The sequence below is a fragment of the Condylura cristata genome, unplaced genomic scaffold, assembly GCF_000260355.1.
Source record: "Condylura cristata isolate star-nosed mole 26May11 unplaced genomic scaffold, ConCri1.0 scaffold00031, whole genome shotgun sequence".
NCBI lineage: Eukaryota > Metazoa > Chordata > Mammalia > Eulipotyphla > Talpidae > Condylura > Condylura cristata.
In genome coordinates, this window is record NW_004567132.1 from 13093498 (window position 1) to 13120677 (window position 27180).

General features: G+C 40.2%; 1 protein-coding gene across 1 annotated transcript in view; it reads left to right on the forward strand.

Moving 5' to 3' along the window:
* Window positions 1–19529: 19529 nt before the first annotated feature.
* The window catches only part of ANTXR1 (anthrax toxin receptor 1), a 206992-nt gene continuing 199341 nt past the window's right edge, over window positions 19530–27180 (forward strand). Inside the window, exon 1 of the mRNA XM_004691474.2 lies at window positions 19530–20072. Within this exon, the coding sequence (XP_004691531.1) occupies window positions 19921–20072 (152 nt within the window). The 5' untranslated portion in view covers window positions 19530–19920. The remainder of the gene's footprint in view (window positions 20073–27180) is intronic.

Here is a 27180-nt window from a genome sequence, read left to right on the forward strand (position 1 = left end):
AAATAAATAAATAAATAAATGACAGCTATAACTAAGTAAGGTAAGAGATCCATAAGTGACTACTAGTAGGATTTTTGGTGGACAAGTATGTATATAGTAGGATAGAAAATGAAACACACCAATGGGAAAGTAAGGGGCATGGTAGGACAATAAAGAATGTCGGGAGTTTGCAGTTTTTAATAGGCATATGGGGGTGGCAATGAGAAGACAACATCTGAATAGGACTAAATGGAAATAAAGTTGTTAGCCATGTTGCTCATTCTGGGAGAAAAGTCATAATGGGCAAAGGCAGTAAGTAGTCAATACTAAGGCCTAAGGCAAAAGTGTGTAGCATGTTAAAGTACAGTAAGGAATACTTACCTGGCAGGGGAGATACCATGAACATCAAGGTGGTTTTCCCAGGGTGAGGCTTATCCATTGCACTCTGGATGTGCTGACCCCTGAGGTTTCCCCAAATGTGGGAAACTCAATTGCACAATTTGTGGTAGTGGGGGACTGTGTTCACTCTCTCCCCTGGTGGGGGGAGTACAGTAAGGAGGTCAGTGTGGCAAAAACACAACCAGCAAAATAGAAAGTCAAAGAAGATGAGGGGAAAGAGTTAATGGACAATCAGTCATGTTTACACGAAGACTTGCAAGCCACTGTTAGAACTTTGGGTGTTATTCTGAGTAATATAGGAAGACATTTCAGAAATTATAGCCAGGGCAGGTTATGATCTTACTAAGTAATAAGTTAAACAAAAATGTGCTAGACTTCTATGAAAACTTTATTGAGAGACCCTAAGGTAAACTAAACAAAATGAGGTAAACCATGGCCATGAGTTTGAAGATTCAATATTATAAGAATGCCATCTCTCACTCAAGCTATAATAGAGTAATTCAAGCTTATTTTCCAACCAGGTGTGTCTAAATTGAGAATACAGTTGAGAGACAATTCTCCATGGGTCCTTGATATTTCTAGACATCTTGTGAATAGAAGAGACTGCCCTTTGTTTTCAACCACTTTTTGCAAGGATGTTTGTAAAGCAAATAGTCTTAGAATATAGACATACTGTCTCTTTTACAGTAAAAAGCAAACATGTCTCCATTGTAACAGATTCAAGTTCCTTAAACTTAGGGTCCTCTCTGTAATGCAATCCACTTCCTTCTAAGACCCTGTGCATTACTCCTATGGGACTGTAGGTAAGACTCACTGAAACAAATGTGTGCCTGCACATACTATCACTACTTGCTAAGCCTTTTTTTGTCTCTTACCTGGGACTCGTGGATTATTTATCATCTATGAATCTAAGGCAAACCAACTTTTTAGATATCAAGAAAGGTAAAATCTTACTCTTTTAGAAAGAGCCAAAAATAGCCAAGTTACTAACATAGAGCAACAAAATTAGTGACCTTCACTTATCAAAACTGATATAAAGACATTGTAATTAAGATGAAGTGATATAGAAATCCTACATTGTGAAAGAATAAAGAAAGATGCTTAAAATTAAAAACATTTTTAAAGATGTGGTACACATACACATGAAATATTACTCAGCAACCCAAAAAAATAAACACATGCCTTTTGCAGCAACATGGACAGAGCTGAAAGGGATCATGCTTAGAGAAATAACCCAGAAAGAAAAGGAAACATACCTGATGGTTTCACTCATAGCAGGATAATAAAGAACAAGGGGAGAAAATAATAATAATAATAATGAACAACTATATACCAGAGACATTTTACAGGGGTGGAGTGGGGAATGGGATCAAAAATGGGTGGTGGGAGGAAGGAAGTGCACTGGACTATGGCCACACGGGTGATTTGGTGATGGGAAGCCCATGGGCATTACAACCAAAATGGAAAAAGGCACAAAATGATGTAAAAGTAAACTATTATGTTATTTTTAAAAATGTAAAATCATTTTTTAAAAGACAATGTGATATGAGTTCTGGAATATACAAATACATCAATGGAACAAAACAGAAAGCACACAAATAACTCCATACATCTGCAGACCTACAGGGATACAAACATAGAGGGTCAAGGTTGCACCCTAGGTCCACTAGGAATAAAATAAAATGTTGATAAATTTCTCTACTAAAAAAAATTATCTACTAAAAAATTATTAAAAGATTTAATGAAAAGACAAACCACAAGCTACTAGAAATATTTGCAACATACAAACTGGACAAAAGTGTCAGTATAAAAGTTCTATAAAGATTCCCTACATATCAAGAAAAAGATGACAAATTAATTGAAAAAAGGACACAGATTTCTAGGAAAGGAGTTATAAACAGTGACTTTAAATATCAAGATTTTGTATTCCTTAGTAATAAAAAAAATGTAAATTAAAACTATAAGAAGAGTTCATTTCATATACATTTGATTGGCATGTGAAAAAATTTAATACCAGTTTAGATTAAGGTTAGAAAAGATGTGGAGGAACACAACCAGGGCATGAACTGGTAAAACTGCTCTAGGAAACAATTCATTATCACTAATAAACTGATGCTGTGGCTATCCTATGACCCATTCTATGGGCATATATCCTTGAGAAATTCTTGCATAATGACATCCAGAAACATGCAAGAATGTCATAGCTGCAGAATCCAGAATAGCAAAAACTAGAAATAATTAAAATGTTTGCCAATAATAGAATAATTTATTTAGTAGGATGCTAAATTCTACTAAATTGTTTATTTAGTAGAATGCTAAAGACCATAAAAAGAAAACCAAATTAATCATGGTCTGAATGACTCTAGAAAATAATATTGAACCCAAAAGTAAATTGCAGGAGAAAATACATACATTTATATAAAAGTCAAAAGCATGCAAAACTAAACAACACATATAGTTTCGACACAGATGCATGTATATAAACTGTGCTTAAGAGCAAGGGATTGATAATGCAAAATTCAGTATAATTATGTATCCTTGAGAGGAAGAGAAGAGTTTATGGATGAGCAAATAGACTCTTCCTCTCCTGCAAAACTAGATTGAGGGGTGGGTGTTCTTGGGTGCATGTTTTATCATAACTCTTTACAAATTACCTTGTATTTTAAAATAGCACTTATTCAAGAGTTAATTGCAAGTTTTTAGAGTAAAAAACAAAAAATAAGATACAACTGTGAAGAAAAAAAAAAGAGTGGATGTATGTGGTTGAAAAGAAACAGCTCTTTCATTCCAACAGAATGAAAAGAAAGAAACCCTTCCTTGCTGGCTCACTTCAGAGGCTAATGGTTCCAAATATTCAGCCCCTGACCCGTGTCCCCAGAAGAGAGGTGTAAGTGAAAAAGAGTTCATTCAGCATCAGGATGCCAAGTCTGCAGAGAGAAGTCACTGTTCTTGAACTCTGCCAGTGCCAAACCCTAATCCCCACAAAACTCTAACTGGGAATCCACTTGCAGTTTTGCTTGGCCTGGTCCATAACCTGACAATGCATAAGAAACTGTGGTTGGTCCTATGCACCCCAGCCCTGTGGGGTCAAGAGGAGGTACGGGAACACATAGAGCTAACTTACACGTTTACCTGACTCCCAAACACCAAGAGGCACTATGGAGGAACAGCTAATAATCTGATACAAACCTGACTTAGAAAAGTTAACAAGATATATTTTAGATAAGTCTTTGCCCATTATTAGAATATCTTTCCAGTGTCCTCCCAATTGCATTTCTGACATAATTAAGTAGTTGAAACCAAAACTCCAACCTTCTATCTGAAGTCATTTTTGGAGAGGTTAGGCTTGGAGAGTGGGGTTAACTCTAGGAGAAATTTCATCAGCGCTCCCTTTCAGCGACACCAGGGAGTTTCCCAAGTGAGTGTCTCCAGGAGACAGAGACATGAGTTGTATCCAACAGGGCAGGTTTAAGGACATCCTTAGTGGCCTAAGGACTGAGTCGCAGGGCTATCACCACTATGGCCCCAGAGTTCCATTCTCAAGCCAGGGAGCTGACCCATATTGGGCAGCAGATCTCTCCTATCTGGCTCACTGCTTCTATAAGCAGTGTATTTTGGTGAAATCCACCTGGTCTGCTCCCACTTTGTCTCAAGTGAATCCTCTCACTCCCCCACACCTCTGCCCTACACCTAGTTCAGCTACACACACACAAAAGAAAAAAAGGTGGGTTTACTATAAAATGGAGAGAATAAAGGACACTCGCATAGACACCAGCAGCCAGCCTTGGAGGGAGAGTTGACTTTGCTAAGGAAGGTCAACTAAGTGAAGCATGGAAAGGTCACAGGCTGCCACTCTGCAAAGGGAGAGTTGATGGCTCTACAAAAGGAAAAGGTTCCTGAAAAGAAGCACCTGCCATAGTCACAGATGGGCAGAAGGACTACTGTTCCTTGTCAGTGTAGAAATCGCACTATTACAATTTTCTTCTCTTTGGAGTGATTTGTTTCTGTTGGTTTTGAGTAAATATATAGAATTTGAAGAGGGTCAGAGATTCTATAATGGTTCTCAATTTCCACATCCTAACCTTTGGTCTGTACCCTCATGACACTCTCTAACAGCAGTCTGACTCTTGGGTAGGTCTGAGCCTCTGCAGCTAAGGATTTTTCATTTCTAGTCAGTTTAACAACTATGCTAATCACATCTATCTCCACATCCAGCTCCAGAAATTGCATGAGCCAGGTTTCTGGTCTTGTGGTGCCTCCTTTCCAAGTTTTTTGTTCTTTTCCTCCATTACTTTCAGAACATTCACTAGTAAATCTTAACGTAAAGTCAGTTTTTCCAAGGAACTTTCATAGGGACCAATACATCTATCATTGAGTTTATACTTTCCAAATATCCAAAAGTTAGGGAAAAGTTATAACCTATGAAGACTACCAGGAAATACAAACAAATTCCAGCAAAATATACAGAACCCACATTTAAATCAAACTATGTTGGGTCTGTTTAACCACTCACTTTCCTACTTTGTCTTGATCCACAAGAATTTAGATCAAAATTCGTAACTCATGCCCTTAACAAGGAACATCATTGACAGCATGTTTCATTTGTAACTCAAGTTTTTTATGCTGTTCACAGAGTGCTTCTTCCTATGTGGTAGGCTTTTATAGTCATTAGAGATAATACAGGGAATAAAATCAGTGAAAGTTCCTGTGTTCATGAGCTTTACTTTCAGTGATCCCTCTGAGTAGTAAGGAGAATCTCCCAGAGGCTTAGCAAGTTTAAGATGGTCTAACTGGACACAAATTTTCCCTTTTATATTCAACTATCTGAAATTAGCTGGGTCTCCTACTTAAAATGATCTTTAGTTAGGGAGTCATTGAAGAAACTAACATACCTGTTTTGGTTGGAAGAGTATGAAAGCCCATTACACTCTGTATCTTTTACTCTTGGCACTCAGACTGTGCTCCACTGGCCACCAATTCATCCTCTGTAGTTCTGAATGTAGCAGTATTTGAAAAGGAAACAATGGAAGGCAGCCTGAGACTGGGACTATCTATATGATCTCCAATGTTTTCCTTTACTGGGCTTGGGCAGTGGTGCTAAGGTTCATTGAGGTGTGGCCCCTGCCATGCCGAGACTGGCAACTTATTACAAACCTGTTGCTGCATGTCTTGCAAGTTCATCTGCATGAAATGAAAACTGGGTATTATGGAGGCTGGCACAGAAAATTTGGAAAGGAAGCATCCATCACAAGACCAGAAACTGGCTCGCAAGGCCAAAAGCTAGAAGTAGGGGTAGAAGTGATTAACACAGTAATAAACTAGCTATAGAAAATATCCAGAGCATAGACTGCAAAAGAGATACGGATACCGAGGACCACGGCAAAAGTCTCAAGTCCTTTCAATGCTATGAAGTCCAACCAAATAAATTCAAGTAGGGAGAAGGAGCTATGAAGATTGAAGACCAATAGAAAATCTCAAGTCCTTTCAGATTCCACCTAGTCAATTAAGTTTAACAAAAGTTAAATCATAGAGCTGATATAAACACAAGACTGCCAGATCTAAATGCAGCTCTTTGAGCCTGGTTGTGTCTCAGCAAGTCTCTTTCACTCTTTCTCCCTCTGTAATACAACTACTGTTTTCAATATATCTAAATGCCTCTGTCTCCTGGAAACTCACTGTGCACCATTGAAAGGGGAGCTCTGGTGAAACTTCCCAGAGTTTAATCCAAAGACTCTACTCTCTGAACCCAACACCTCTCGGAACCTACTTCGTCTGGAACCCAAAGGAGTGTTGCTGCAATCAGCAGCTCTCAGGCTGGTCCAGACCCATTACTCATTCATTTGTGTATCAGCAATGTGACTGTAATACAGGGCAGCAAGGGGGCACTAAAACTGGCCAAGGACATGGCCCACATAGTTTACTGGTCACCATCTGAGTTTCTCACATGTGCATACAATTGTAAGACTATTCAGGTTCAGAGAACAAAATGGGATTTCTTTAACAAAGCAAGGAAAACAAAAGAGTTACTGAGACACAGATTACCTCACCTGAAGCAGAGTTCAGTGTTTTAAAAGTCCTATACATAAAATCTCCCAAGATGGCTTCTTTCTGTCACTGAGTGTCTGGAACACATGGCAGCCAGAGTATAGGCTGGAATCCAACTCACAAAAACAGCAGAAGGCACGACAGGAGATGCTCACTGCAGCTGCCAAGATGTGCCAGCACATGACCAGACAAGCAACACTCAATACAGCAGCTGCAGCAACCGAACAACCTGACAAATAGCCACACTCACACAGCTCAGCAAGGCGCCTGGCCCCAGTTCTTCACCTTCTCTTCCAGGCTGTCACAACAGCAAAGCTGGGAACTCTTTCAGCCGCTTGACTATCCACATCGCCTCCGAACTTTTCTTCTTTGAGATTGGCTGCTGGAAGCCTCTCCATATCCTTCAGAAGCCTGAAACAGCCTTCTGGAAGATCAGCATGGTGGGGGCAGAAATAGCTAACCCTAGAATTGCTAAAGATCTGAACTGAACACTGAAAATCTGCATGCTGAATTCTAAATACTGAACCTGGCCACGGAGTGTGTGTGTGTGGGGGTGGGGGCAGTTGGGGTGTGAGGGAGCACTGTATCTGCAGTTCCTTGTATTTCCTATCACAGTCTTGAAACCCACTGGTAATTTGTTTGCACTTTACCTGGGGCTATTCATCCCCAGCGGCCCAGGGGGCTCCACCTGAAGTCTCTGGCAGGCCTCAGGTGCATTTCAAAAAAAAAATTTTTTTTTAAAGATTTATTTATTTGTCCATATTGAACTGGGGTACAGGCCAGAGGCTTAGGGACGGTGAGAGGCTTCACCAGAGACAGAGTGGGGAGCAGAACAGGCAGATCGACGAAGTACACTGCTAAGGGGAGCAGCGGGCGGGTCAGGAGAGGTCTGCCGCGCCATGTGGTCACCTCCGGGGCAGGCGGGAATTGAACTCATGCGGAAATGGCTTTAGCTTCTCAGTGCTGTGCTTTAACCCGCTGCGCCACCAGGGAGGGCCTCAAAAATTATTTTTAATACAGAATCAGGAAAGTAAAAGATCATCTTTCTAGGTTCTTGATATGCATTAACAATCTTTATTCCAGAAATGTGCAGATTGCTTCTTCCTATGTGGTAGGCTTTTACGGAAGAAAGCTGTTTTAATCTACAAAAATAACAAAAGTTGTTTTAGAAGAGTGGGAAGTCCTGTATTTATTCTCATGGTGGGGATATCAAGTATTCAAGCTGTAGAGAAGGGTTCTAAGCAACACACACACACACACAGTTAATCCCTGAGACCATTGCCTTCCCAGGGCTTGCTGACTATTTTAGCCAATAGCAAAGGCAGGCCCACCAACAATGCTGTCTTTCATGCTTGAGTTCTTGCAGACGGGCTCTCCCTCCTCGGGTCATCTCTTCCATGGAAATTGCTCAAAACAGTGAAACTCAGTACAGGAATGCCCCGCCCCACCCCACAGACCCCAAGGTCAGAATGCTCAGCTCACGAATCCTGAGTAGATCCTAAGGAAATAGTCCAGGGACAATTCCCACTAAGGTTGCTAGGAACTAGCTGCCTCAATGCCCTACCCCAGCTGAGCAGCGCAGGCGCTTGCTCACACCACTTTAACCCATCTCCTGTGGCACTGGTATAGCATACAGGGTAGGAGGCTGAATTAAGTAGAGTTGAATTCAAAAACTAGTTTCTAGCTAAGTTGATTAACTCTCGAGAGCCTTGAGGGAAAAAAAGAAGCTAATAATGCCTTCTGTATTAGCCAAGTATTATTTAAAAAACCACAGAATCTCAGTAGCATTGAATAATAAGCATTTCTTTCCTTCTTTCTGTTTTGTTTTGTTTTTTTCCCTATGTGTTGTCAGCTGGCTGAGAATTGGCTGACCTAGGCTGGACTTGGCGAAACATCTCTGCTTTGAGTTATGAATCCAGCTGGCTCCAGTCTGTTCCACGTGTCTCATTCTGAGTTCTAGGTAGAACTCTAGGTTTTTCCCGTAGAGAAACTTTGCTTATGCTGAGGACACAAGTGTCCGAGAGTATGGCCATCCACTCTCTGAAATAATGCAGGCACAATTCAAACATTTGTTTGTGTTATTCAAATTGTCCTCCCATGGGACAATGTAAGCCATGTGGCTGGCCAAAAGTCAAGGTACAGGAAAGTGTCCCCCTTTTGCAATTTTCATGTGAGAGGCACTCAAAAGTTCTAGCAGCACTCCTGGGCCCAGGGGGCAGTGATGAGCTAGAACTGAACCGTCAATCTGCAGTGCAACTTCAGAGGGTTGTTGTAAAGAGTAAATGCAATGATGTATGCACAGGTATCAAAGCATGGTGGGCAATTAATGACCATCTGTAGCATCCTACTATGTACATTCCAGGTTCACCATGTCATGTTCTGATTGGACCCTGATGAGGCTCTGATAATCTCCTGAAATGTAGCCTCCATTGATTTTATTTTTTACCTCACAACAATCACATGCTTTTCTTTGCATCAAAAAGCAGAATCTAGGGCCCTCCCTGGTGGCCCAGCGGGTTAAAGTACAAAACTAAGAAGTTAAAGCCACTTCAGCATGAGTTCAATCCCTGCCCCGGAGGTGACCACATAGTGCAGCAGACCTCTCCTGACCCACCGGCTGCTTCTCTCAGCAGTGTATATTGTCAATCTGCCTACTCTGTTCCCTACTCTGTCTCTGGTGAATCCTCTCACCACCCCTGCACCTCTGGCCTGTACCCCAGTTCTGTATGAATAAATAAATAAATATTAAAAAAAAAAAGCAGAGTCTAGTTCTCTCCCTTCAGATCTAAGGTAGTCTTGATGAATTGCCTTCACCAATAGAGAAAAACACAAGACTCAACCATAAGAAGACTTGCCACCTCTCCTGAGTCCTAGGAATGCATGCCCTGGCACCATTCCCAAAGGAAACTCAATGTCCAAGCTGTTAGAAGCCCAAGTCCTATTGTTAAACACAGATACATTTTACAATTTCAAACTTCACTGGGGTTCACAGCTGCCAGTCAGCATCAGCTGATAGTCATATGAACAGCCATGTTGAACACCCAGTCCAGAAGGTCCTTTGGTGTCAGCTCAGCTAGTGTCCTGCAGCAAATCCAGTCACCCTTAAGAGCTATCCCAATTGAGCCCCAGTCCATCCACAGAAACATGAACAGTAATAATTATTGTTTCAAGTCATTATCTTGGGGTGAAGCAGGTGGTCAGAATGCCAGACAGTGCTAATATCTCCATTTAGGTCATGTAGGGCTTTGGTGAACAGGGAACATAACACTCCACCATCTTCACTTTCATCTCCAAACCACCACAGCTTACTCATAGCACTGGTGCTGCCTCCCCTTCCAAGCGCTGTCAAAGTCCTTTGACCAAGCTTTTAGCACTGACTTTACCTTCTTGCCATCCACTGTACTTCAAATGGAAAGTGTCCCCAGTAGAAGTGCACAGGATTAGTTTGCCAGCATTTCAGGGAGAAGTGAACATACTTCGGTTTGGTCTTTTCAGGAGTTGAAGGGGGTGGCTGGTTATTCAGAGTTCCAGGCACAAGTATATTTCCCCAGTCTACTTCCTTCAGGAAGACTCAGCCTCAGATGGATTGAAATGACCCTTAGGTTTCCAACAGTAGATAATCTTGGCCTTTGACTCTAAACATACATAATACTATATTGAAACAACTTTCTGAGAATCTGATTTCTAGAATTCTGCACTGGTTTCTCCCATTTCACAAATTCTCTGGAACACAGCCAGTGGTCAGGTACTCAGCTGCGCAGAGCACCTGACAGCACTGACAGGGCCCTGATGGGTCTGCCAACATCTCTGCTCCCCCTGAAGCCTTACACTTCAGAGCACGGGGTGTGTCCACTGGAAACCATCACATTCACAGAAACTCCATGCAATTGCAACAGCTTTCTTTGAATTTTGAGTTTGCTTTGTACATGCTCTGCATGAGTAATTTTAGTTTTTTTGCACAAGTAAATTTAAAGTAATGAAAGTAGCAGCCCTGGGTTTGAATTCAAAGTTATCAGCACTTGCATAAGTCAAAGGAAGAATATTTTTCACCCACTTGTCTAAACATGATACAATCATTTAAATGATTTTAAATATTCAGGTCCATTGAAGACTGATGATAGGAAAACCAGGGTAGAATAAAGAAATAACAGTATTTTGTTATGCCAAATACTGTGCTATGAATGGAATGCAGATCTAGTTACCAAGAACTTGAGCAATGAGAGAAAATTGCAAAAAAAAAGGATTAGTGTGCTTCAACTTAATCTTTCAAAACTTCAACTCCTCATCTTGCACTTAGAGAACTTTGTCAACATCCTTTTCACTGCATCAAAGGGTCACACGATGGAAAAGGTATACGTAAACAAGTACAGGCCTGTAACCTAGCTCTCTCATTGCAAGCCACAGATATTCTTAGGGAAACTTGCTTGGCCTTTTCAAGCTTCAAGTTTTCATTCACAAAATGAAGATAAAAATGGCAGTCAAAATCGTTGTGACCACCTAGTAAGATTCCTGTGATATAGTTATTTCCTTGCCCCATGCTAACCTCTCTCTCATGCTCTGAAGCCCTGCTTTCTAAGTCCTCACTCCAGCACCATCACACCTCCCTCCCTCTCTCTCTCTTATATGTCCCTGGATCCTATCCCAGTCATGAAATAAACTTAAACATCTCCTAACTTAAACAAAATCCACACTAATAAGCCAACACTAACACCTCCCTCGACCCTGTCTGTTCTTACCCAGCTCCCACTCTCTTATAGCAGGCCTTTTATACACTAACTGAATCCTCCAATTTACTCTTCATGTCGCTAAAACTATTGGATCTGTAAAACTTACTTTTGAGCTCTTTCCCACATGAATATTTTTCCTAATTGCTATTATAACCCACATATGATGTGTGTGTACACACAAACATGTGCAAGTTTTTGTATGTGTGATTTTTGGTGTTGCCTTTAATGTTTATAAATTACTACATACTCTGTTTATTTTTAACTTATTTAACTTTTAACTTTTTTTTTAATAAAAATCTCCATACGGGGCCCTCCCTGGTGGGGCAGTGGGCTAACGCACAGCACTGCAAGCTAGCTGCAGCCACTTCAGCAGAGTTAGATCCCTGCCCTGGAGGTGACCACAGGGCGTGGCAGACCTCTCCTGACCTGCCCGCTGCTCCCCTCAGCAGTGTACTTCATCAGTCAGCCTGTTCTGCTCCCCACTCTGTCTCTGGTGAACCCTCTCACTGCCCTGCACCTCTAGCCTGTACCCCAGTTCTGTGTGCATAAATAAATAAATCTTTAAAAAAAATCTCCATACATGGGAATCTTGTCCATATGATTACCACTTTTAGAGACAACATGGTATTCTATTTTGCAAATAGCCCAACAGAGTGAAACAAACTTATCATAGTTTCTTAGCAGAATAATTAACAAAATTTTAAGACTTTCATTTTTAAAAAGTGCAAATTTTAACTCAAAATAATAAAGGCACAACTTAAAAACCAAATTGTCGGGCCCTCCCTGGTGGCGCAGCGTTTTAAAGCACAGCACCAAGAAGCTAAAGCCACTTCAGCATGAGTTCGATCCCCGCCCTGGAAGTGACCCACACGGCACAGCAGACCTCTCCTGACCTGCCCGCTGCTCCCCTCAGCAGTGTACTTCATCAGTTGGCCTGTTCTGCTCCCCACTCTGTCTCTGGTGAATCCTCTCACTGCCCCTGCACCTCTGGCCTGTGCCTAGTTCTGTATGCAAATAAATCTTTTTTTAAAAAATCAAATTGTCTAAAAATCATATCAGAAAACATGCCCATTTCCTGCCCCACTATTCTCCACAGCTTTCAGCTATTTTAGCTAATTCTTCCAGCATTTGCATATTGCCGTGTTTCTAAATAACAGACACACATCGATATGTTTTGATCCACCAGTCTCAGACATCATCCGCTGGTTTTCTATTTCAGAGGTGAAACTTAGCTCTTTTCTGTCAGTGACATTAAGGTGGCTGTCAGCTTCTCTTTTCCCTCTTAGCAGTATCTGCTCAGGGAAAATTTGTTCTCCTTCTGTCTGGCTTGCTGTGAACTCCCCCACCCCCCTCTTTATTGCACAGCCAGCAACCTCGCACAGCTCTCTGCTGTCATCCTAAGAATTCTCTTTGCCTTGATCCTGTGTTGGTGCATTAGTCAGAGAGAGCCCTTCAGAGAAATAGAACCAGTAGGAGGTAAATAGAAAGAGAGTGAAAAACTTGTTAAGGAATTGTCTCATCAATTGTGAGAACTGGCAAGTTCAAAATATGTATTAAGTCCCAAGATCGTCTAGAAGCAGAATTCTTCTTTTTCAGGGCACTTCAAACTTTTCTATTACTTTCCCAATTGGATGTAGTGTATATACATTTTAAAGGTGTTATGCCCAACCTGCTTTGATCGATGTTAGTGAATAAATGTTAATGGTATTTAAAAAATACCTTTCATAGCAACACCTGGATCAGTGTTTGACCAAACAACTTGCCACAATAGCCTAGTGAAACTAACATGGAAATTAACATCACAGTTGGTCTCTCTGTTTTAGCTATGAGGTCTTCCTTTTTGGCTTTGTATTGAATTCTAGACTGTATTATTTCCTTCAGACCTTCAAGCCTCCTTTGTCTACTGGATTCAGGTGTCACTGTTAAGGAGTCCTGGGCCATTCTGATTTTTGTTCCTCTATGTGTAATCTGATTTTTTTTTTCCCTCTCAGAGGATTATAAAAAAAAATTCTGAAATTTAATAATGAGTTTAGAGTAGATCTTATTCTGGAGACTTAGAAGGACATTTCAAACTAGAAACTCATATCAGTCTAGAACATTTTGTTTGTAGTGATTTCTTTCCTTTATTACATTCTATAATTCTGTTATTCAGATGTTGAAACTTCTGCACTTATCCATTATGTAAATTATCTGTTTATTTTTAAGGGAACTCTTCTAGCTTATTTTCCATTTATTCCATTCAATTTTCTTCAATTTGTGCTTAATTTCTAAGAATTCCTTATTTCTTTTTCTCTCTAAGTGTTCCTCTTTATTTCTAGCATCACTTCAACGAAGCTCATTTCATGAAGGTTACCAAAGAAGTTCTATTTTCAATTCTTATTTTCTCACTTCCTTTACTCAGTTGATATTCATGATTACTCCCTACCATATCTCATTCTCCTCCTTGTTTCCTACTCTCTGTCAACCTCCATTAAAATTGTGGTATTTCCTTTGGTTCCATTCTTGATTTCCATTTCTTATCAATATCACTATCCCAGGATATTACATAAGCACACTCACAGTTCAACTTATACACCCATGATTTCTGAAGCTTCCTGCCAAGCATCATTCCTACGTATAAAGTCCACATATATAAATACCTCTGGATCTAATTTTCCATTTATATATGAAGCAGCTAGAGCATTTGGGAATGAAGGAGGAGAGACTAGAAATCTTGAGGGAAAGATATTCACTAGCATGTATCTGAACTCTAGCAACAATGAAGACAAGAAAATGTAGTAGTTCTTATAATTTCATATTAGGAGAACATGATTTATAGAGAACTATCAAAGTGTGAGTAGAAAATATTCCAAAAATGCTAGAGCTTGCTGAATTTGGATATTTATCTAGTTACCCTTTTTTCTCTCTCTTTCTCACAGTCCCTGAATTGACTACATGGTTAAGAATCATATTTTAAACAGATCCTATTACTTATAAAGTTTGTAATGAACTCCTTCCTTTAGTTTCATAATTTCTGCCTTTAGACACCAAATTGTAAGGTCTTCTTATATATTGATATATCACTGAGTGTTTTCCTCATGCCTTTGAGCAAGTCTGGCTTCTAGAGGACAGTATTCTGGGCATAGGTCTCCATTTCTTCTTTGTTTTCTCTTAAATTTTTAATAATCCTGTGGGAATTTCTTCTATTTCCAGCCAAGCTAATTTCTCTGTGCTGTAGGAACCCTTAGACTTATTTATTAATTGGTTGACTCCATTACTTTCTTTGGTTTAAATTTACACTTCACGCTATTATTGTGATAAAGATTTCAATAGCAGGTTAGACATTACTCTTGATTACAAATGTAATTGTGAGAAAAAAAAAATAAACCTGGGTAGCAGCACCATCCATTTGTTGAGCTCTACCTATTTTCAGTGGAGTCTTTTCTAGCTTTAGGAATCAATCCTGTCCCAGAGAAATCTGGAAATCTAGCAATGAATGACATTTTTACTTCCCCACTGTTAAGCTGGCCACAGTAAGGACACATGATTTCATATTTAAAGCACCAGGGTAAATCTTGCTTCTTAGACACACACTCGACTGATTGAAAATCTGTACCAGAAAGCTAATACAACTTTGACTTATTACTCAAGCAATTCCCTAAGAAGTCAATGCACAAGGGGCAAGTTCATCAGGTTACTGCATACTTTGCTATTAGCCACAGATCTGTCCCTAAGTTGTTTGTACCTTGAAAATCTATGATGGACTGTGAGTAGGGATAAGGGATCCTGTAAGTTCCTTTTACCCTTACTGGCGGTAGTTTCAATAGTTAAGAATTTGGTGAATTTGTCAGGAGCTCTGTCCCAATCACTTTTTGGACTTTTGTAGGAAAGGAATGTCATCTTGCTGGTAGGAAGAGAAATTTACTGTCTTAGCTCATTTACATCCTTAGATATTCATCTGGATACATCGGGGTCCAAGGATGCAGCACTGAGGATTCCACAGTGGAGTAAAGCGGATATGTTGAGCTTAATGGCTATCAGTTAAATGTGCCATTGTATCAAAATCTACTTATGCACTTATGTCTCCCAACCAAACTCAGCAAGATTTGTATCCTTATAAGGATAGAGGGTAGATTTTCTTTCTTTCTAAGACATACTGGTGTAGACTTTAGATTATTCTCTGGGTGAGTCCTTGTGATGTGCCTTCCTAAGGCATATGAGATAGGTTTTGAGCTTTGGTTAGGCTCTAGTTAATTGGGTTAAGAATATATTACTGATTAAGCTTTATTCTGTATTTGGATGTGGCTCAGAACTGCCTTAGATAATCTGTGGGTTTATTTGGGTTGAATGATGAACCAGATTAAATATGATCTGTCTCTATAATGACAATGACATTGTATACGACATTGGCTTTTTTTTTCCTTGGGATTTTGGATTGATCAGAGATGAACTGGGTCTGTGTTGAATGAGTTATACCTCTACATTTGGATGGCTATCAACAGGATTTTAGGATGTGTATGAGATTGCCCTAAGTTGAATTCAAGGGATGTACTGCATAAAGATGACTTATAAGTTACAATGGTCTGAGTTTTGGAAGACTTATTAATGGGATGCTGGTTCAATGAAGCTTAGTTTCTAGGTTTAGGCTGTGAATGACCTGTTCTATGAGATACTCTCAAGGTATTTTGTTCTATCCCTGGAATGCAAGTTACTTCTAGTGTCTCTACTTTTCCTTCAATCAAAAGTCATTATTGAGCTGACTTAGGTTCTTTAGAAAGTTTTATGTCTTTGATAAATTGCTTCTAGGATTCTCTCTTTTGGCAAATTTTGGTCATGTAGAGGACAAATATAAAGGAAATCTCATGACAACAAAAATACAATACTTTCACTAACTTTTTAACCCTAGAAAACTATGGAGTGCCCCCAAATCCAGAACTAAGAGGACCTCCAAGAACTTCACACACATTGGACTTACTTCATGGACACAAAATTTGGTAGAAAGTAACAGGTTTGTCCATATTGTGGACAAATATTTCTAAGGAAATAGTTTCTCAAGTTTTCTTTGGCAGTCTGTGTTATCTGGAGAACTTATAAACTTTCATCAAGAAACCAGACAAATTCTGTTTAAGTGCCAAATGAGATTCTTGCAAGGCTTAATGGCAATGTTATCAGGACAGCAAACTTTTTGTGTTGACAGCGTGACAAAAGAGGCTCAGTCACATGTACTGGAGCAAAGAACAGTGAGTCGCAGAGGCTGGTAGACAATCAGATCAGTTAATAATTTCTATCTCAAAGAAGGGAGCCTGGGGAAATCAGGCAAAACAGTAGCATGGCCTAAAATTCCAGTCCTTTGGAAAGCAGGATACTTCCTGGTACCCTTAAGAATCTTTGTCTTCTCCAAAAATAATGAACAACCATATACCAGAGACATTTTGCGAGAGTGGAGTGGGGAATGGGATCAAAAACAGGGGGCTGGGGGGAGTGCAGGCGGTTATGGAGATGGCACACGGGTGACTTGGTGATGGGAAACCCGCGGGGATTATAATTGAGAGATAGAAAAAAAAATGTACAAAATGATGTAAAAATAAACTGTTATAAAATTAAAAAAAAAGAATCTTTGTGTTTTCCTGATGGCATGTAGAATATTCAAACATTTAGAAATTATCCCCTTATCCCTCTCTTAAAAGAGGGATAATATCTTTCTAATATCTTAATGAGGTCTAAGTTATTAGGCCTCACTCCACCCCACCCCACTGGAATGCTCTTTGGTGAGACAACAGTATTTGCATAAAATTAGTGGGGAGTTTTTGGGGCTTAGTCTTCTTAACTTTCATAGGGTATGGTACCATTGACCTCTTCTTCCTCAAGAAGCTCTTCTCTACCTTCTACCAGGTTGCTGTTGATACAATTCCATATGCACGGTTTAGCAGCCATTATGCTTCTCCAACTCCAGAAATATCTATACTCAGAGTCTAATATTACCATTTCCATCACTCTTCCTTTTACTTGAATTTAAGAGACAGTGAGGTTCCTTCCAAACCTTTCATATCTATCTCTATGAACACTGGGAATCTCTAAGAACACTGGGAAGGCCAATGAATCCTTGTAGAACATGGGGGTCTTGGAAGGAATTAAAAATGAGCACAACCTCACTTTAATAACAGCATTGAGAGTCCCCTCAAGAGGTTGGTACCATTTGCAAAAGAAGATCTTGATATTTGAATGTCTCTGAGCTGTGATGTTAGCCAGAGAAGTATTAGAGGAACCTATCAGAGACTTATCCCAAGTGCTTCTCCAGTTTGAATGAATGAGCCACCTCCCCCATTTCCATACAAGTACTACTAATAAAGTTGACACATCCCAACAAACAAACAAAGGAAAATGTTGTTAAAGAAGTTGGTAGTATCTCCTCTTACAGACCCACTGAGACACCATGTTGGGGTCATATATTACCATTATTCTCTACTGTGGATTTCTTTTTCTGCTTCATCCTTGCTCAGGGAAAACCTTATCTATTAGCTCAATGGCAAGTTCACTCCATGGAAATATTTGAAAGACAGCACCCCATAGCGAATGAGGTAGCACAAAACCCTCTAGCTTAAAAAGGATAGAATGGGTATCTTTAGGCGAGAGGAAAGAAGCCACTTTAAGATCTAGCTTGATTTGTCTTAATAGACTGCTTTCTGGGATATTGGAAGAAAGGCAGGGGTAGCTCAGACACTCAAGTATGTGAATCTCTCTAACTACGTCTCCATTTTCTAAAGTATCATCTCTATCTCCCAGGAGATGTGTCCTCACCTGTCTTTAATAATGTTATCTCAGACCGCCCTAGTGGCCTACGATTAAGTCTCAGTACTATCATCTCATGGCCTGAGCTCATTCACCAGCTAGTGAGCTAATTCACAGTGCACAGCAGACATCTCCTGTTTTACCCTCTGCTCTCCTTAGCAATGCATTTCAGTAAATCTGCTTGTTCTGCTCCCCAGTGTCTCTGGTGAATCCTTCCACCCCAGCACTTCTAGACTATACCCCAGTTCTTCTATGAAAAATAAAATAATAATAATAAAAAAACACGAACTAAATTCTCACCCATATTTCTAAAAAACAGAAAAAAAATAGTTTCTTCATCACAGAGCTGCAGAGGATTCGCTTCCAAGATAGGTCATTCACGTGGCATGATGCTGGCTGTCAGCAGGGGATGTGAGTTTCTCAATACTTGGACACTTCTACATGGCTGCCTGAATGATCTCCCCAGAGCAAGTGGAGCAAAGACCAACCCACAATATCTTTTATTGTCACACACCATCATTCCTGACATGCCTTATTAGTTACATACAAGTCAGTTTTATTCAAGTCAGTGGTATTTGGAGGTGGATGGGCTGGGGATGTCAGTGTGTATGAACACTAGGAAATAAGGAACGTTAAAGATCATTTTGAAGGTAAGCCACTGTAATATATTGTGAATCTCCAAAACTTACTTGACAACAAAATTATTATTTAATGGAGCCTTCCAAATATACTAGGATTCCACAGAATATATGGCAGGGGATCCCACCATGGCTAGTCACATGCGAGAATCAGAGTTTTAGAGACTAGTGGAAGGAAAGTTGTGTCTGGAAAAGTAATCCTAGAAAATGGAGCATGAGTATGCATTAAGGACTCCCTAAGTGGAAAACACGAAGCTAAACACTGGGGGCTCAGAAGCTGCTCTAACTAAAATCTCTCACTTGAGAAGGTTAATATAAGAATTCCTTGCCAGTTCCCAAACTATTTGGAAAGTCTGTAATCATCAATGCTGTTCGCTTATCCCGTTCTAAATCAAAGATAGAGTGGGGAAAAGTTAAAGCTTACACTCTAAAAGAATTTTTCACAGAATCTCTAATATCTGGAGATAGAGACAATAGGTTTAGAATGTCCAACTGTTACCAGCCAGGAGCAACCTCTTCCCAGAAACTGTAATTTTCATCCACAATACTGATCCTCACAGTCTTTCATTATCTTCGCTAATACTGGATGATTCAGATCATAAAAGCCCCGTTCTTCACTTCATTTGCACAACAGCTTGTTTGCAAATCTCCCAGCCTGGCAAGAGAGCCACAGTGTTTGGAAGAAGTTTGTTCTCTTCAAATGTTTACAATGACTTATCTGCAGACATAGGGTAGGAAAGGAAAGCTTGACTACAAGTCTGAAAGTTGAATGAGAACGAGGAAGGAATAAGAAGCTACGGAAAAATAAAGAAGACCCAAGAGTAAAAGGAGGAAGAAAACGTGAGCAGTCACACTCCCCAGTTAAATCCAAGAGCGCTTTCACCGTCTTCGGCCACAAGGGGGCACCATTTGAACTTTCTTCCAGCATCAAAAGGAGAAAGGGGGGCAAAGAGGAGGGAGAAGAGGCACAGCACTCCCTCCACCAAGAACAATTTGGAAACCCACCCCCTAAGATTTGAAATCTGGGACAAAGAACCGTCAGGACAGAACTGCTTCAAACTGCAAAACCTCAGCGCAGCCTCGAGAGCGGCGCGCGAGTCGGAGTCTGGAGCAGCCCCTTTAAAAAAGCGGAGTATAGTATTGGGATTCGTGAAACTTGAAACCCAGAAACAAAATCGAAGCGGAAACCCGAAGGAAAACCTTGAACTCTTTCGGACAATTGCTTCCGGGGAGTTTCGGGAGATCGAAGGGGAATAAAGGGCCGGGGAGGAGGGCGCCTCGGATGGCGTGTCCCTGAGGGTCCCGGCGATTTCGAGGAGCGTGGGAAGGAGAGGACCCTACCCTCTCCCTGGGCTGTATAGGTCATGGCCACCGTGGAGCAGAAAGCCCTCCGCATTGGCTTCAAGTGTCTCTCTTTGGCCACTTTCGTGCTCATCTGCGCGGGGCAAGGAGGTCGCAGGGAAGAAGGGGGACCAGCCTGCTACGGGGGATTTGACCTCTACTTCATTCTGGACAAGTAAGTGCCAAGAGTTGTTCCATCCCAGGCTAATCTGGTGATGCTTCCTTCCCGGGCTGGGCTTGTTGGCAGGTCGCTTTTGGGACAGGCTTGCCTCTCTCCTGGGATCGAAAGAGACCCCTGGAGGTGCCCGCGGCGCCAGCCTTTGTCAGGGGAGCGTGTCTCCCCACCCTTTCCACTGCCAAACACGCAGAGGAAGCACCCCTGCCTGTTGGGTGGACGGACTTCTTTTCCGACTTGCTTTCTGTGACCCGGGAGTGTGAGGATGCTGTCGATCTACTACGTTTCTCTGAACCCTTTGCCTTTGCTTTAGAAACCTTGGTGGAAAAGGCTTGCTTAGGAGAGGCAAAACTTAAAAAGTTAAGTCTCAAGAGGCGTGAGCGTTTAAAAGCGAATCGTGTCATTAAAAACTCCAAACGGTCCTATGTAATGCAACACCTTTGTTTTCTAATAAGGTAATGCACGCCGACTGGGCACTTTGAAAATGTTAGGTGGATTTCTCAATCTGGGCACTACTACGCTTGAGGCGAAGGAATTCTTTGTTGTGGGGCTGCCTTTGCCTCCCCGCTGTAGACACCAGACCCCTCCAACCCACTCCAGTCTTGCTGTGGTGACCACCCAAAAAGTCTCTAGATACTGCCAAAAGCCCCATGCGGGTAAATTCCCCTACCCCCTCGGCTTGAGAAATCCTGGTGTAGGCGAATTCAAGTTCTTGGCTTTTCGATTCTGGTGGGCTACCAGGGAGGTGCAGGAGAGCCGGTTTCCTTACAGAAACGGATAGTGGTCGTGCTTCAGGACTGAGTTCAAGGGAGAGCTGAATGCTGAACAATAAAACACTTCCAAATCCCCTTAGATTTGCCAAGCCTCAGTCATTCAAAGAAGCAGCATGCTATCGACTCAAAACCATCTTCCACAGTAAAAAGCCCCTCAGAAATGTCCCTGCCCATTAAAACTGTGAGCTTCTCCGTGCCAGGAGAGGACTTGCTGTTACCGCGGACGGGAGATGAATTTCACAGACTGGAAAAGTATTTGGGAGTTGGAAAAAAGAGTCCTGCAAAATAAACTGGCCAGCTAGACATAAAATGTGCTTTGCAGTTGCCCCTGGAGTTTGGTTTTTCCGTAAAGGTTGTTTTGAACTCCCAGATTCTTGGGATGAAAAGTGAGACCTCTTTCTTGCAGATTTATGAGAAGGTGGATACTGAAAATTATTTCAATGCTAAGAAATGGAATTTCTTTTGTTACTTCTAGAGTCTGGGAATACTAGCTCATAGTTCAAAGACATTGTCAGAAAATAGTCAGTTACTCCTCTTGTGCACCTCACCTCCCTGCCCCAAACAAAACAAAACGACTATATCAGAAAGACAAACAAAAAGAATTAAAAAAGAAAGTGAAGGAAAGCACCATGCCCTGGAATGGATAATTCAATGATTAGAGATCATCCTTCTCCCATATTAATTTGAATTCAATTTTTAAGTCAAGGTTCTGAAAGAATTTGGTGGAATTTAGCAAAAATTATTTTAGGTTTATCTTAGAGGGGAAAACTGATTTAGAAAAGAACTTAAAGATTTTTAGGAATAAATAATGAAAATACCAAGTCCTCCAAATATTAAAATACAGTATAAGGTAAATTCATAAAGAAAAACAAGATGGTAAAGATCAAAGAATAGGTGGACAGAATAGGAAGTCTAGAAATAGATCCCAGGACATGTAAGCATTTAGTGGGAGTTCAAGTCAAGGGAGTTATTTGTTATTTTTAAAAGTGATTTCTGGGCAAGTGGTAACATGAGAAATGGAAAAGATTAGATGCATATTTTATACCACACACCAAAGTAAATTCCAGGAGAATTAGGAATTTAAATGTTTAAAATGAAATGATGAGAGAACTAAAAGAAGACTTAGATGAATATTACTGTGATCTTAGGTTTAGAGCTTTTAAAATGGGGCAGGAACAATAAAGAAAACTATTTAGGATTTAAATACATTACAAGTTTACATTTCTCTGATGAAAAATGTCATACATGAAAAGATGTTTCAAAAACTCTTACAACAAATTACCCTTTAAAGAATGATTTTAATACATAAACTGTGGTTTTAAAAAAACAATCCCAATAGAAAAGTGGGTTCACTATGTAATTCACTCTCAAAAAATCACACATGAATTTCATTAAACAAAAATGTTCAACTTCACTAGTCATAAAGAAATTAAACAATCAAACAAGATATATTTGTTAAGCTGGCAAAGATTTTTAAAGATCTACAATATTCAGTATTGGCCAACTATACGCAGTAAATGCTGCTGTATCCTAAAATACAAATTTGTATAGTCTTTCTCGACTTGCAATGCCCAATAGAAATTTCTGTCCACTTCAAATTTCTATGATAATAGTATGGTAGCTACTATCTTCATGTGACTACTGAGTACTTGAAATATGACTAACAATCAAGAAGGTGAGCTTTTTACTTAAGTTTATTTAAGCTTAGTGATTTTAAATTTAAATAGCCACATGTGGCTTGACAAGAAGAGGGTATGGCAGCATGGATCAAATGCTTTTTAAAATGGGGTTCTATTTTTTCCAACCAGAAATTCTATATCCTACAGATAATACTCAAGATCATCATCAGGAAGTGCCTATCTGTACATTCATTACAGTGCTGTTGGTTATAATCAAGCCAAAAGTTACCTAACAATCCAACAGCAGGGATTTATGAACTAAGGCGACATATGGATAGTACTGAATATGCATAGTAGGGGCATTTGTCAGACATTTTAGGACAAATATTTAATGCTCATAATGTACTCATATATGGACATACAATTACTAGGCATGTACATACCAAATACTATGTGCATTATGATTCTCCACTGTAAAAAGAAAAAACAACTAAACACACACCTGTCTGTGTATCTACGCAATGTGTGATAGTATTTCTCTCTGTAAGACAGGGCTTTTACATTTTTAAAATTTTTTTGAATATTCATAATATTTTTACAGTGAATATATGTTACTTCTATATTCAACAAAATAAGTTACTCTGAGTTTAAAAAAAAAAATAACATTTGAAGTGTGAGGCAGGCCTCTAGCCAATGCTCTGAGCTCCAAGCTGGCGATTATAGATGGTGATGCTGCTTTTCTCTTTAACCTGGGAGTAAATTTCTAAATGCACCTTTAGGATCCTTTGAAGAATATTGAATACCCAATTATGCTCCTGGAAAAATGATGTGAAGCCTCTATAACCACCTATTTTTCCATCTCGGTAGATTCTTCTGACTTCCATTAGTTGTCACATTGAAGAGAGGGATATTTGGGGACTGAATGAAAAACTCACTAAACTCAGTGTGCAGGGCACACTGTCCCCTCACTTGTTATCTCCATCCAAGCTCATTCCTTATGAATGTTGAATCCAGAGCTGGAGGTGTGCCAAGAGATAGTGATGGCAAAGATGACCTTGGAGGTCCCTAAAGACATGGTGTTCTGTCCTAGAAAGAACCTCCTCAGACAGTGCTGTCTAGCACCAGCCATAGCATGGTGAGGAGGGAAAGAATGCTGACTTGTTTTTTCCTTGGGCTTCTAAGGTCCTTTGGCTGGCAGACACTATCTACAGGCCGAAACCAAATGATCACAGGGCACTGAATTCACCCTTCTCCCCAACCCTCAGCTTCCTTTTTCCTGGTGTATGGTTCTTTTCTTTTCCATGACATTAAATTTCAGCTCATTTCAATTTTCAGCAGGATGCACCCCTGGCCTGGCATGAACCCAGATTATACATTTAATGGAACGTCATGTTTTCTCAAGCAGAAGCAAAGACTTCATAATGATAACCTAGAATACCACAGTAACACAATAGGGCATGGTTAGTGGGTTTGGTGACAGGGTTGGTGGACTGCAGTGAACAAGGCTTTAGACTGATGGAATTTCATGTTCATTTAAACATGCTTTTCTGGTTATAGTTGGGAAAAGCAGATTGCTGGAAATTCAATCAGACTTAGAAGGCTTCTATCTAGAGAAAAACAATCAAGGAGCAGCTAACTCCTTTAAGTTTCTAAGATTAATGCACCCCAGTGACCATCCCATGGACACACTTGAAGGGCTCTCTTAGGGCTTTTCTCTGGCAGGGCTCTTCTGATATTATGGTACATATTTATGAATCATATATTGCTCTGTTTCATATAGAACTAGTAGTCAATAACATGGATTTCCATCATGAGCCTGTTATATTCATGTGTGCCCTTAAGACCTCAAAAGTAAAATGGTGGGTTAAGAGCAGGAGTGGAGGACACTGTGGCCTGAAGGGAGACAGTAGCACTGAGTAGCTTATTTATAAACCAAACCACACCACAGTCTGTCACCTAATAAATCCTCATATTTGTAAAGGCATCCAAGGACTCATCATGTACTCCTTTCCAGTAGAACCCCCAGAGTCCTCCCTCTGCTACTTCCTTTTGGCTCAGGACCAATTTTCTCTTTCTTTTTTCCCCTCGCACAAAAAGGACCTCATTTTGCCACTCACCCAGAGTTCCAACCCTAGCACCCTCTTGGATAACCCCCAAGTTGGTGATGTTATATACTCTCCATATTTTACTTCAGGAAGACAGTCATTGAACATATTTTTTATGTCATTAGGCTGGGAACCTCGCCTCACTTCTGGGTACCAACTACTAACTTACAAAAGAAACTTCTAGAGTCAGAACTAGGCTCTCTCAACACTAATACCATCTCATAACCTCTCCCTGCAACAACCTTGCTTGGTAACTAGGACAAGCTCTACTGTCCTAAATGCACAGTTAAGCCTTTGTATGACCTACTCTATTGAGAGACCTGCCCAAGGATCTTGGATTAGCTCATGATGGAGCTGGTGCAGTGTCGGTTTCTAACTCCCACCCCAGCTAGTTCCACTCCCTGCCTGTAGAGTTGGATAGAATGAGGAATACATGGAAGTGCAATTAGAGCACCTGGGTGGATTCCAGGAATTAAAAAATCCCTGCATTAGAGTTTCAGTAAATAAAGGCACATAAAACAACTAAGAGTATTCTATCAAAAAGCTACGGCTATGCTGTTAACTCAGTTGTAGTTTATTAAAGATTTCAGGAACACAAACACCCGGCAGTCCACAGAGTTGCTTCAAAGCACTGAGAGATTAACTGATATGATATTCTGTGTTCAGGACACATGCTTATGATGTACTTAAAGGTTCAATAAATTACTAATCTGTTCAGACTGAATCTCATGGAAAAGAGATTCAACTTTTTAAATGTGTTGAAGACACAGATGTAGCTTGTTTTTAGAAATACTTTGAAAGAGAGCTTCACGAAAGGAAAATGCAAAATTTGCTATGAATAAGGAAAAAAGAATTCCTCAGAAAAACCTTGAAAATGTCATAATAACTCCAAGACAATTCTTAAAAATCAATTATAATGAAAAACATAAAGATTCTCAGGAACTAGGAATAGTTTTTTCTTTCCTTTCCCTCTCCCTTCCAGAGAACATACTACCCTCAGCCTTTCTTACTTTTGAAATAGATTTTATGGTTGGCTTTCAAAGTTCCTCCAACTAGGCTCTAGGTATAGAGAAGACTTACTAGACTAGGGAATAGTTGGTAGAACTGTCTACAACTGGAAAATTTGATGTGTGTGTCAAAAATAAAAATAAGAAGGCATAAGTGCTTTGTATTTCTGTCTGGATCAGCCAAGTAATTATCTTCAGTTTCCTTAGCTGTGGAGACCTGGTAAAACTCAGTGTCAATCTGAGAATAGTATCCAGGAATGTTGGAGGAAGGCACCCGTCCTAAGATAACCTGCAATTATCTCCAAGTGCTGAAGGACTCCCAGTGGTCCAGGAACAAACTCTGGCATCAATAACAAGACTTGGCTGTCACATAATGCAAACGGGATTTGTTTTATGCTAATTTAGATTGTGTGTTTATTCTTGATATGTGGCCAGGAGACTGCATTCTGCCTCTCCCAGTGAATACTCAGCAACAAAAGACAAAGTGGGCATTTGAACATTTCCTGACATGTTTCCAAGACATGCCAGGTTTGCACTGAGAAAAAAAAAAAAAAGTAATTCTATTTCTTTGATTTGGCTGAGCTGACTCTTTCACTCATTTGGCATAAATATGTTCTCAATTCCAATCACAAGTGTGTGCTCCATGAAACACATGGATAACACAGTGCCTGTTGCAAACAATGTCCTGTTTGGGGAGCTGCAAGGAATGTAAAAGAAGTAAGAAACAGCTCCAGATTACTTGCTCTTTAGGAAGGACAGTAGGGCTTCAGGCAGACAGAGCTAAAGACTCTTGGAGGATTTGGGGAAGGGCTAAGTGAAGTCAATTTGTAATCAACAACAGAAGATGATATAGTAAGTAACATACTAAGTCCTTGCTACTTACCAGGCACTGTGGTAAACACATTGCCTGTATGATTCCATGAAGAATTTTATGATCATATAACGGTTGGTGCTGTTGTGATCACAATTTGCCACATGAGGAAATTGAGGTTTAGAAAGGTTAGTGGTCAAGGTCACTCTTAAGTGGCAAAACCTAAGCTTCTCTAACTTATGCTTTCTACACAAAGATAGAAAGAATTGAAACATGCAAAACAACAACAGGTTAATCAGGGTAGGTCAGGTTATGCTGAGATAACAAATAATTCTGACAATAAGAGTAGAAAACCTAATCATGAATTTATCATTTCTGCCTGTTGACATGTCTGATGGAAAACAGCAGGGGCTGTGCTCATGGTTGCTGTTCTGGGACCCAGATTGGTAGATACTCTTACACCAGCTTCCACTATCACATCTGTATGAGGAGAGAATGCTGAGGACAGCTCACTGGCAGTGAAATGCTTCAGCTGACAGTGACTCATGACTCATTGGTCAGAACTAGTCAGTTGGCCTCACCCTATAGAAAGAAACAAATGGCATCTTCCCATATACCTAAAAGGAAAGTAAAGCCAAATATGGGTGGGCACTAGAAAGCCTCTATAGCAAACTTACATGCTGCTTTGGCATGAAAAAGCAAGAAAGGAGTAGTCATTTAGAGAGGGAGTAAGGAGATTAGTTCTGGAAAAAGTTTTGTTTTGAGCCAGGTCTTAGATACATTCATCAACCTG